Source organism: Oreochromis aureus, linkage group 14 (assembly GCF_013358895.1).
Source record: "Oreochromis aureus strain Israel breed Guangdong linkage group 14, ZZ_aureus, whole genome shotgun sequence".
In the NCBI taxonomy this organism is placed as follows: domain Eukaryota; kingdom Metazoa; phylum Chordata; class Actinopteri; order Cichliformes; family Cichlidae; genus Oreochromis; species Oreochromis aureus.
In genome coordinates this window covers 30,265,074-30,277,888 of record NC_052955.1, presented here as the reverse complement: position 1 = coordinate 30,277,888, position 12,815 = coordinate 30,265,074, and the positions used below count along the sequence as shown (strand labels likewise).

The window sequence follows — 12,815 nt, the reverse complement described above, 5'->3', positions numbered from 1 at the left end:
GCTCCAGACATCCAGAGGCCCCAGAGTGCGAGAGCCCAAGGAGCACCACCGGAGGGGCATCCGTGCCACCTTCCTGGGAAGGGCTGAGGGATCCCCAGACGAGGGGTCACCCAGTAGCCACGGAGCAGAAGCCAGAGGGGGCTGCACTGGCGTGCCCGCCGGCTCTGCCGGCAGCCAGCTGTGCCAGAGTGAACCGAGTTGCAGGCCCGAGGCCGGAGGCCGAGGGCCCCTTTGCCCCGGAAGAGGCCTGACCGAGCGACAGGCACGGGCCCCGCCAAGTAGCCACCGGGTGTGAGCTGGTGCATACCTGAGCGCCCAGCCCGGACACCAAGAACCACCAATGCACCAACCCCTGAGGGCATCAGTTACCAGCAGGGAGTGTGGTGAGGGGAGATAGGCCTCCACACTTGGAGGGCCTGGGAGTACCCAGGAGGTGGAGTCTAAGACCCGACCTGACATATAGACACAGACAAACAGGCACACACAGACATAAACATGCTTTCCCACCCTCATGCACACATATACAAACACTCAGCACTCACCCAACGTAGGGATAGACATACATAGACATGTACACACAATCATACTCCCCAAACATACTCTATGCCTTGGGTCCAGGTACCCTCGCCCCAGAGGGGAAACGGCACCCAGACCCAAGAGATGTGACCCTTTCCCGGGGTGGAGGCAAGCAGACCGCCCAGGCTCCGCAGCAGCAGGGAGGCCAATCGGACAGCCAACACCTCCTCCCAGCCCCCCGCCCCGATGGCTAGTGGAGAACGGGGGTGTGTGAAGACCCCATACCTCCCTCCTCCCGCTCATGTGTAGTGTTGCTGCGTGTTGTTCTAAAGTGCATTTAAAACAAGGGAGGGCATGGTGCTGCTGCCAGAGAGCAGCAGGTGTTAGCACGGCCCTCCCGAGAACCCTCAATGTCTACATGGATTTAAAATTGAGAGGTGGGCACCGGCGCCAGAGGTAGGGTTGAATACACAGACCGTCCTCTGGGCGCCGTTAACGTGGTCACCCTCAAGGCCCTATATATATATATATATGTGTGTGTGTTATGAGAGTGTGAATAATGTGGATGTCTAAGTTGTGAAGTAAAATTGAGGCACAGGTGGCCAGAAGGGGACAGAGGGGGGGAATGCCTCCCTGCACCCTGGTGACACACCCGCACCCCAAGGCCCTACCTGTGTGGGTGGGTGTGGTGGAGCGGGAAGAGGGAGGCAGCCGGGATGGGAGGAAAAGAAGGAGGGCAAGATGCCTCCTTAGGGCCAACTCCCGGCTGACCCCAGTAGGCACCCCGTCCTCTAGTACCCACCAAAGCAAGGGAGCCCAGGCCCATCCCGATCGGGGCCTACGGCAGCAGCACCGCTAAGCCCCAAGTGGAATACATTTTAAAAGTAATCTTCCCAACACTGCAGGTGGCGATATATTCCTAACCGTGTAGAAATGTTGGCCAATCAGAAGTCTAGAAATAGTAAACAAAGATGGGGCATAGAAGCAGAACCTAGTCCTATGTGTGGAGGGACAGTAACTGTGTGTGTATATGTAAACACTGCAGAGAGTACAATTAACAGCATTTAAACACTGCAGAGAGTACAATTAACAGTAACAGTATTGTAGAAATTCATTTCACCGAACAATAACGTGGGCGCACAGTGTGACGTCAAAAAAGGCGCACACCTTTGACGCTGCCTAAAAGTCGCTTCTCGTCGTTTTCCTAATTGGTCCACAATGTAATTGTAACTTGCAAAAACGGAGTTTTGGAAGAGACATAAAGTGAGTAAAAATATCCACCCTGGCAGGCGTTTTTTTCTTTTAGAAATCTCCGCTCCTTTTCAGTGACCGAAAATAGGCCACGTTTACGTGTGTGTGTGTGTGTGTGTGTGAAAGGTGCAATCCACGCAGCATAAGAAAAATCTGCGCTTTTCAAAATACCGGCACGTGTGGACATAGCCTTAATCATGTTGCTGCTATGTCGCCTCCCAGTGGATGATCATGGTTAAAACCACAACATTCTCCTAAGCAGGGGTGTTCCTGGGCCACATACAATCTTTTTGATCTGGAGCAGGGGCGATTTTAGCCCATTTTAGCACCCCCAAAATGAATCAAAGCACCCCCAAAGATTTCTTACTTTTTTTGGACAATATTTGCTGTCTGTGTGACACACTGCTAAAAATATAAAAACCATACAGAACTTGGTTGAGACATAACATTTTAACAACAAAAGTATAGATAACCCCGCCCCTCCCAAAATGGTTTGTTCCAGCTCGGCTCTCCCCTACTCTGGCTCTAGCGCCGTTGCTGCCAGAGCCATGGTGGCTGAGGCGCAGTGGAGTGGAGGTGTGAGTGCCTATCTTAAAACATATTAGCTGCATTTAACCTTCAGTTACTCTTTATATAGTTAGGTAGGAGTCAGACCATGTTTCTTTTTAGCTGAAAAACCTTACACCAGGTAACCTGCAGTGTTGAAAACGTGTTTTCCGATGATGTTTGCTACCCTACAATCCGTCCTGCTCTGTAGTAAAATCAGCACATTTGACCGTCCTGTTGCTCCCATTGAAATTTATATAGCCAATTTAAAATCTAAAACTTAAAATTGTCCATAGCCTACTGTTGTTACCACTGTCCTGTTTGAAATGGATACTAACTAGCTAACTGACTGAATGCCCATTAACCTTATAACTCCTGTTGTGTGTGTTTGTGTGTGTGTGTGTGTGTGTGTGTGTGTGTGTGTGTGTGAGAGAGACAGCCAGGTTAAGGGATATAAGGAAGTTTTTTCAAAAAAAAGGAGCCACATTCAGGTAAAAGTGTAAAATCAAATGATCCGTCAATAAAGGATAATGTTGGAACAGTGTTTCAATATTTATATCTTTTATTAGATGTTCATGTGGTTTGGTTATTTCCCTTTTGGTTGAAAGTATACTGAGAGAGGACTTTTTGTTAGTGATCTTAATAGTTTTTTGTCATATTAATGTAATTTTTCATCTAATTGAATACAATCTATTTGTGTATGATTGTCAGTCCAAAGAGGGAGAGAGGAAAGAGGGGAACGTGAGGAGAAAGTACAAGGTCAGGAAGAACCAGGTAAGAAAACAGACAGGGAACAGTGACGGGCAAAACTGAAACTGTTAAACTGACAAAGAGAAAAAACCTGATTTTACTCACACAATCAGGAAGTTGTGCTCTCCCTATATTAAAGCTGCTATACAGAATCTGCAAAACAAACTGGGTTGAAACATTTTTGACCCTCTTTAACAACATTCCAACATAACATTATAATTGATTGGGGAGATTAAAATTAATCATATATTTTTATGTGGTTCAGCCACAACTCTACTAAAACCTCAGCCAGTAATACGTAGGCCAACTTTTGGACCGTCCAGTTGTCTGTATGACTGCCGCAGTACAGTATCAGAAAGTGCCAAACGGTGCCCTGGTGGAGTGAGGAGCTGTAAAGAGAAGCAGAGTGCTCTGTTTATATTCTAAAACTGTTTTAAGCTAGCTTGTTTCAAAGATTCTGTACTGCAGCTTTAAATGTTTTCCAAAAGCACACATACACTTATCAGTGTTTCTCAAACTTTTTACAGTGTGTACCACCTGAGAAAAATGTCAAGCTCTCCCAAGTACCACTATGAAAGCATGAAACTCATAAATCTTACAACACAAAATTAGTATTATTAAATTAGTAAATTTAGTATCTGCAGTAAAGATTTTTATTTGTAATAATTTATTCTGTTTTGGGAGTGTTTTTTATGTATCTGTATTATATTATACATACACATTAAAAGTGAATCTCTGTCCAAAAAATGCACAGTTTACTTTTTACTCACTATGAGCATCATTCATTATTCTCCCCCAGTAAGGTTAGGATATGGGTTTTTTTTTTTATTATTCCAATCCATTCTTCTTTTGCAGCATTTAAATAACCTTTATCAGATTTGATGGTTTTGTTACAGACTTTTCAAAAAAAGTGTTTTGCCTTTCTTTCTCAAATGTGGGGATTAAATTGTGTTAAAATGTACAAAACAGTGATGTCATGTTTTGAGACGAGGACCCAGGCACAGAGGGACTTGTTGAATTTAAGAATCTTATGATTTAAGAAAGAAATTTGCAGACTTGCACAGAGATGGTAAAATTATGATGACTGATAACAGAGATGAAGACAACAGACGATAAGGACAGGGAGGAACAGGGGTTTAAATGCACCCAGGAGACAGTCAGAGAGAACTTGGGACAACTGGAGACATTTAAGGATACAGGGACCGACAGAGACAGGGAAGAAGTCTCATTGTGACGTGTAAAGTTTATCTTGCCTGGATGGGCAGCTCTCTGGGTGCTCAGCACCCCCAAAGCTCTAATCCTAGAATCGCCCCTGATCTGGAGTGAGAAAAATAAAAATAAACTGAGAAACATTATTTAAAAAGGAAGCACTTGTGTTATTAAAATGTTATTAAAGTGCAACAAAGTGCATTCTGAAGATGTTTAAATGCTTAGAAAAACAAAAGCCATGAGTCCAAATGCACTCTGGCCCCTTAAAAGTTTTGCCAAATGCTAGAATGCGATAAAATGCAATAGTGCTTTCTGAAAGTCTTTCAAGGTTTTTTCCCACCCATTTTCAGTCCAGTCCTTGTACCAGACCCTTTTTAGAGGTTTCTTTTTAAACCCACTTAACACCGAGCTGTGAATTATTCAAGCATAAAAAATGTACCCCACTCGAGGGATGAATAGATGTTATGTCTACACATAACAGACAATATTCTAAAATTGTATCTTTAGAAACTTTGTTAATAGCAGCCTGTTGCAAAAACAATTTTTTGTTGATTCCCAAAGAGCTAAGAAAGGCTGAAGAAAACATACCTTGATAGAAAAAACAGAGTGGGGCACCCTCAGTCATAGACTGGCCTCCCCAGAGCCTGGGCGTCAATATTACTGTAGCAGTGTGGGATCATCTTGACAAAGAACAGAAAAAAAGGAAGTCAGCATTCAAATAAGAGCATTTAATGCCCTTCAAGAGGCCCGGAGAAGAATAGGAAATATAAGAAACGACAAGAAAGCTTGGCTAAAAGAGTTCAGGCTGTTGTAAAGAATAAAAGTGGTCATCTCAAATATTGACTTTCATATTTGTTATTATCAGACAGTCTTTTTGCCTTTTATACTTTTTCCATGCCTATTTGCACATCTTCAATAAACCAAGAGGGGTGGCTCAGAGGACTGTAAGGACCTTACTGCAATTTTCACACTTTGCAGTTAGTCACCGGGACAGCACGGGCCCTTTCACGGGTCCCCGAGCCGCGCGTTTGATACCTCTGAATCTTTTCCTTCGTCGCTTCCGTAGTACAACTGGTCAGTGAAGTTAGCTCAAAGGGTTTCAGGCTTGAGTTCCGGAAATGGGGGTTTAAATAAGGGCGAAATGAATTCCCACAATACCGCTTGAAGATTAAAAAATAATAATCAGAATACATTTTAATTTTTATATATATGTATATTTTAAATTTTCCTCTTAAATACAACTAATATGGGGAGAGAGAGGCAGCTTCTTTAGGTAATTTCAACGGAAGACAGCAGTTTTATTTTGAAATTTCTCCGGAAGACGTTACAGCGTGTAGCTTAACTGTTGTATACCAAACTCTGACGAAGAATGGAAATACGCTTTCTTTTATTTACGTTTTTTTGTGTTTTAATCACGAGTTTGTCACTCTAGTTTAACTTCATAATGTAGAAGAGCTAGCTAACGCTCGCTTGCTGTGGGTAAGACAGCGGACAGCCGGCACAGAGGGACGGTTACTTTGTTCACCCTCATCCGCACGTCTCACCGCTCTTCGGTCATGTTTCTGTGCCAAACACATTTTGTGTTTTGGGGCATTTTAAAGGGTCACTTCTTCGGCCACTCTGTACGTGGAGGACCTACGGTGCGCTATGACTTCTAGCTAAACTCGACTGACTGGTCGTCGTCATGCCGAGAGAAGCGACGTTCCCTCCGCTGACGGTGACTGTGCTGGCAGCGCTGTGGGTCAGTGTGGGTCGGTGCGATGTCTTCGGATCTCTGGGGCAAGGATGTGATAATGGAAAGGTAACAATCTCACTACCTGTGTGTGTCTGCTGGTGTTAATGACATCCATGGTTTAAGTCATGTGGTTTATAACCAAGTATTGGTGATTAAAATGCACTTATTTTACGTGTGTGTGTGTGAGATAGCTCTCTTTGGACAGGGACCTGCCTGCGGATGCTGTTTATTGGGACTGTGCTGCGTCTGCATGGCCAGAGTTTACTCAGGTAAACATGGAAAAATCATACACCTTAGTCTAACACATTACCACTATAATCACTGTGGCTCATATGGGAGGGGTGTGCTGCACTTAGACTGGTTGCCAGGAAATGCAAACAATCATAAGAATGAGACTGTTGTGATAAACCCTGCACACACAGCAAATGAGCTGTTAGAGCTGCTCGACCCACTTCGAATCACCTTACGGCCTCACACTGTTACATATGGTTGTCAGTTGTTCGGATTGCTTTGTTCCCAGATTACAAGTGTTCCCTCTAATTCCTCTTTTCAGAGACTTCCGAGTATTGACACTGTGTACAATCCTGAGGTGAGTAAACACCAGGCAGTTTACTTAAGGATCTCATATCTGGACTTTTTACGCAACCTTTGGCCCTCGAAACATGAAGCATGACATGGTTATCTCCTAAAATCAAAGTGCAACTTGATAACACTCCAAACAAGTCCCATTCATAGTTCACAAAATTTGGAACCCATTCATTCTTTTATTTTCTTAACCATTTTTTCCTCATGTACTGTCCTGAGGGAGCTGGAGCCTCTCCCAGATGACATTTGAAACCAGTACATGTAATAGCTCAAAAGCCTTACCAAGCAAGTGTGTTAGTTGCAACAAGATTCAGTTTGAGTTAACCAAACCAGCTTTTTTGCTTAGTAAAAGTAATTTGTGTGAAATTTACTAGAAGCTAACTAAGTGTTTGTCTTGTGTGCTTGATGTTTTCACTGCAGCCAGCTAGGCAAATATGCATGGATAAATCTATCTCCTACTATCACCGCATTCCCAACAGGTGAGTGTAAAGGTTTGTGAGTAAGTTCACTAGAGCTGCAAAATAACTTACTGGACGGCCACACAATTAGTTCTGTTTGTACAAAGAGCTGACAGATACACAAGCTTAGTATTGTCACAAAAAGCACTGTTTTACTACATTAAAGCAAGCCACACACTGGCCACTTTATGAGGTACACATTGGTAATACTGAGTTTGACCCCTTTTGGCTTCAGAACTACCTTAATTCTCTAGAATGGCATAGATTCAACAAGGTGCTGCACAAATTACTTACATCTATAGTAACATTAAACGACCAGCGGGTGGCAGGGTATGGAGTGACACATCAGTGTCCAGTGTAGTGCTTTATGTGCAAGTATACCATCAACACTGACACAAATACAAGAAAACAGCCTTTGAATAGCTGTCCACTGTAGTGACCACTATGCGTGAAAGGGTTAAGGCTTTTGAAGACATTAACCTGTGTTTCTGTGTTGGTGTTTGTGTTGCAGTGGAGCATACAGACCAATAGGAGCAGAGAGCGGAGAGTACTTGTACTGTCCTCCTCAGCGGTGGCTCAATAATTTGCAGGTTAGTTGCACTATTGCACATGTTTTGCTGCTGCCTCTGCCTTTGTATCTTCTGAAACATCAGTTTGTCTGTTCATCGGAGAGATATGTGCGTCCTGTGTATTCTGTGTAAACTGAGCCTTTTTGCAGCACTCTCAGGACATGTATTTTTCAGCACTCAGTCACATCCATCCTGAGGCCATACTTTATTGATTGACTTACTTTTTTCCCTCCACTAGTGTATGCCATTTAAGCTTATAGTAACAACCTGTTAATATGGGGGGAGCATCTTCAGTTAGTTTGCAAAACTGTTTTAACAACAAGCAGCGGATCACTTAGAACCAACAGTTAGGAAACCTTTATTGTCACCTCACTGAAGTACAGCAAAATTATGGGTGTGACTGTTCTGTGCATTAAAGTTCATTAAAGCACACAACACTCCATAACTCTACACAGCTACACAAATACTAGCGTTTAACAACTAACAGAGTAACTTTATACTGCTAAATAAAAACCACCCTAAACACACCTCCCTATGGTTAATCATCATCACTGTGGCAGTGCACGGTGTTATACAGTGTGCTCATTTAATGTCAAGGTCAGTGAAGCACAGCTTAGCAACTGAGGTCTCTATATGTTTTTGTTATCTGGTGTTACTTACTCTAACATCAGTGCTCAGGCTAAGCAGTCACAGGAAGTTATCACCTTCACGTAGATCAGTCAACCCAGCGTTGTTTTTGTTTTGTGTTTTTAATACTAGCCCTGTGTGTATTAACATTAAAAAAGGGGGGATTGCTGACAGCATTAAAAAGCCTGGACAGACATACTGGTAGCACAACAGCATTTTCTACAAGGGAGGAGCTAACTGTAAAATGAGAGAAAATGCAGAGTTTTTAGATAAAGTGTTTTGCCCTGTCAATGTGGTGAAGTCATCCTGTACCCTTAGCAGAAAAACAGTCCCAAAGCATAGTTTCCACCTCTGTGCTTGACTGTTGTGTTGTGATGGTGATCTTTGAGTCAGTATCAAACCACCTTGCATTTAATAGATTTACTTGTCTGAAGCATTTATAGCCATACCATGAATAACAATAGCAGGACTGGAGTATTTCTTTGTTTTTCGTTCCTCGATCCATCAATTTCTTAATCTAAGTTAGGGTATTATACATTCATAACTATGACCAATTTAAAATCACTCATTAACAAAACAAGCATTTATTTCAGCATTTATTTATTTATGTAACTTTTTTAATCACAGCAAACATTTTTAATTGTAACAGTATGGAAAATGTGTATAGTTTGTACGGCATGCACCAAACCAGGACCTCTCCTAAAAGGAAGGCAGCCACTATTAATACACCTGTGCCTTCTCTATCGTGACAAGTAAAAATGTGTGCTGGGAAGGTCAGTCGCCTACCTTTTTTTGGTTTCTGCTTTAGGAAGCAACGCTTGTAAAATCCGAATACGGTAGATAAAAGCACAGAGGAATGGGGCGGTTGTTGACAGTAGAACACACACCCAATTCTTGAGTTACAAATTAGCTTTTATAAAAATCCAAGCTGAAACTCGTGTTCGTATCAAACTGCAGTCGATACACTGTGTGTAGTATTAAGTGCAGCTTACGAGTAAACCAGGCAGGTGTACCAGCAGTTATGTTCTACGCGTTTGGACCCTTGGTAGCAGGGTTGACACTGACTATGAATTTTCCTTGAAAATCACAGATTTGACCTCCTGCAGTAATATGCCAGCATGTAATGTGGATCGCAGCTAGTTCTCAGCTATCATTCTCCACAGAGAGAACATCGACCAATAGGCATATTGTTGTTGTTTTTTTAAAGCAACATTAGAAGGACTAATCAGAATATGTTATTTGATATAATGTTTATGTTGTTATAAGCGCTTGAGTATACAGATGTTAATGAAAATTAATCATAGAATGCTGCAGTAATGGTGGATAATGGGGAGATTCTGGTCACACGTGCGGTGTTCTGTGTTTTGTAGCGTGGAGCGGCTGTTTTGCTCTACCATCCGTGTGCACCGCCTCGCGAGCGTCAGATCCTGTCCGACTTGGCTCGCTCCTGTCTGCAGTCCTACATCATGACCCCACACCCACAGCTCAATAAACACATGGTAAGAAACACTTTCAGCAACCTTTGTTCTCATCAGAATTTGTTGGACTTCTGGGATGTTAAATATGGATGTTTGTCACATTTAATACCATTTCAGAGTGGAACTCAGAATCTCGGAGAGAGACAAAATGCAAAAGCATTGTTTGCTTTAAGAAGACTTTTTGAGGGTGTTGTCCTGTCATTGAACTGTCAGTTATTCGTTAAAACAGCCTTTTTAAGAGCACTCAGGCAGTATCGATAGTCTTGTACTTCATGGCATCATGAAGTACAAGATAAGTTTTTAGCCTCTGGGAGAAGGGAAGTTACTGAGTGTGTTTTCTCTGCTCTGTGCTCAGCCTGTAGCTTTTGTGTCCTGGGGTCGCACCTTGGAGCTGTCCACCGCCGCGTCTTTAGACGTCTGTGATTGGCTGGAGGTCAATCACAGAGGTCAGACTTCAAGAAAAGAGTCTGATGGTGTGACACAGATGAGGAAGTATGCCCTGCTGCTGACCTGGTCAGCAGAGCTGCATCAACTAGAACAAACAACAAAAATGAAGGTTGGGAAACACGACTCAAGATTGAGCTAGCTTTGTTGAGTTATGTGATGTTTTTTAACATACAGACAAGTAAATAAATGAGTAATTTCAGTTGTCTGATATAACTAACATTGCAGGATTCCCTGAGGCAGTGTTGTGAGCGGACCATCTATTCTCTGTTAAGCGGAGCCACAGAGGCTGAACTAGAGCACAGCGTTAAGACCGAACGCTCAAAACAAACAAAAGTGGGAAGCAAAACCAGGCAGATGAGAGCTGCCCTGAACAACAGTGAGTTTAATGTTGACAGCAATGAGAGCAATAACACTATGGCAAATGTCTCCAGAACTGTTCCTCAGCGGTCAGGAGATGGTCAGAATAACAGCAGCACGCTTGGATCATCAGCAGGTCAGAGGAAACTCTTTGATCTTTCTAGCTCCAGAGAAGCTCCTCAGGTTCCATCTCAAGCCTCTAAACCCAGGCTCACAGCTCCCTTGGCCTTAAATATGTCTGAGACAGAGGCTCAGAAAGGCCTCAGAAACCTAAACCAATCTGCTGTTTCTGCACATGGTGTGAGCAGTAAACGCACCTTTACCGACAGGCCTGAAGCCCTGACTCTCAAGGAAACAAACTCTATTAAACACAATATCAAAGTGGACAACTCCAAAGAGAAAATCCTCGACTCATCTAACGCCAACATGGAGGATAATGAAGTGGTAGATGTAAAGGAGAGAGAGCTGGAGCATATGCAGATCCACGGTGCCCCAGGATCTCACCAAAAAAGTGAAAGCACCGGCTCCGACTCTGTGCCCAAACCCCAGTCAGAGGCTCAGGCACAACAGCATCCACAGGCAGCAAGCCACAGCCAGCCTATCAGCCGTGACTGCGACAGTTGCAAACCAGGTGAACACTGTGACTGTGCCAAGGCCTCGGGATCAGAGGCCCAAGCTGCTGCTGCTGCTGCTGTTGTACGTCAAGAACTGCAAAGGACCCCAAGGACGGACGAAGCGGTGTGGGCAGCAGCAGCGCTAGGCTTCCTGCTGGTTCTCCTGACTCTGTCAGTGCTTCACACTCGCCTGTACCGCCACTGGAGGATCACGCCGAGCCTTTACTGGCATGACCCAAGTGAGGACTACGACAGCGTTGCAGGTAAGGTCATCAGAGATGAAGAATAGAGCTGTTATGCCCTAAATTAAATTAGAGTTTTTGTGAAAGATACACATTCTCTTTTAGGTGGAGCTTACAAGCCAACCTTATTCCTGTTATGTTTTTTCTTCCAGATGTGATCCGCAGAAGATTGCGAATTGCAAAGAGAAGGCGGAAAAGGGGCAGAAGGCAAGAATGCGTTCTCCTGCCGAGCTCCTCCAGCTCAGATGAATGAATGTCCGTAGAACTGAAAGAAACACCCCCAACACTGTTTGGAGTGAACTCAAGTGATGAGGGGGAAGAGGGGACCTGAAGGAAAAGAAAAAGGCTGTGTTATGTATGTTGGACTCATCTTACATGTAGCTGTCTTGTACCTACGGTGTGCAGTTTATCTGAGAGAACCTAAATGCTGTAAATGGCACAGACTGTAGCAGCCCTACAACCACAATCAACAGGCTCAAAGCAATTTGACAGAGGACCTAACATGTCATATTTTTAACATGTCAATTTTTTTTTTCATTGAAAGGACAAAAAAATTGTTTTATTATCCAAAAGAACAGTTAAATTATAACCAGCCATTCCCCAAATCGTTCCAAAAACTCTTAAGCCTTAAAAATGTTTTCATAATTAGTTTTACAGTAATGTTTCTTTTAACTGTAAAGGTTTGATATGCGAAATGTAAGTTGCTGTTGTAAGCAACGCTATGTTTGTGTTGTCATACAAACATATGAATAGCTGCATTCTGGAGATGCGATTGTGTGATTTGTAAAGAGTGAGTCTACAGGTACTTGGATTAAAATTAAAACTGTAAAGTTAGAACATCCAGATCAGTAATGGATGTGTGGGGAAAAAAACCACAATTATCCACTCTTTTTGAAGAAGAAGGAGGCGAGAGCGTGAGCTGCACTGTGATGATCCAGACCACAATGGAAGGCAGAGTGAAAAGCTTTTGCTGAATGATCTCAAATGTACTTTTGCAGTTCCCATCATAGATGTCAGATTGTATACGTAAAATGGTCCATTAGTTTGCAGATGTGGCATTGCACATTTACCAGTTCAAAATAATAAAAAGCATAACAGGTTCACTTTAAGTGCAAGATGGTCAGGTTTTGGTTTTTTGTTCCCCCAAACACTTGTTGATGTAAACTTGCAAAAGCTGTGGCTGAATATTGATATGTAAACAACTTTTGAAGGTGGAACTATTACTCAATACTTTTTAAAATTACCTTTAAAAAAAAGTACAAACATGTGTAAAGGCAATTACGTTTAAATTAAATATTACATTTGTGCGAAAACAAAGCTGACAACAACAGAAAATAATGACATGCTTTACTTTTCAGCCAAGCGGAAATTTAGCTTTAAATTACTGCTTACTTTGCCTGCCTACACGTGCAGATTAGCACGATCTGCAGC

General features: G+C 42.9%; 1 protein-coding gene across 1 annotated transcript; it reads left to right on the top strand.

Moving 5' to 3' along the window:
- The first annotated feature begins 5,339 nt into the window (after nt 1-5,339).
- On the top strand, nt 5,340-12,493 carry tp53i13 (tumor protein p53 inducible protein 13). Its single transcript, XM_031754544.2, has 9 exons — nt 5,340-6,073; nt 6,199-6,276; nt 6,561-6,596; nt 7,013-7,071; nt 7,562-7,640; nt 9,617-9,745; nt 10,080-10,280; nt 10,397-11,405; nt 11,537-12,493. The coding sequence occupies exons 1-9, from the start codon at nt 5,957-5,959 to the stop codon at nt 11,635-11,637; spliced, it is 1,809 nt and encodes a 602-aa protein (XP_031610404.1). The 5' UTR covers nt 5,340-5,956; the 3' UTR covers nt 11,638-12,493.
- Nucleotides 12,494-12,815: the final 322 nt, after the last annotated feature.

Bases quoted from the DNA above. Each gene is read 5' to 3' on its own strand.
- tp53i13 (XM_031754544.2), top strand. From the start codon at position 5,957: ATGCCGAGAGAAGCGACGTTCCCTCCGCTGACGGTGACTGTGCTGGCA. The intron at 6,277-6,560 runs GTAAACATGGAA...TCCTCTTTTCAG, and splicing joins CATGGCCAGAGTTTACTCAG to AGACTTCCGAGTATTGACAC. The intron at 9,746-10,079 runs GTAAGAAACACT...CTCTGTGCTCAG, and splicing joins CACAGCTCAATAAACACATG to CCTGTAGCTTTTGTGTCCTG.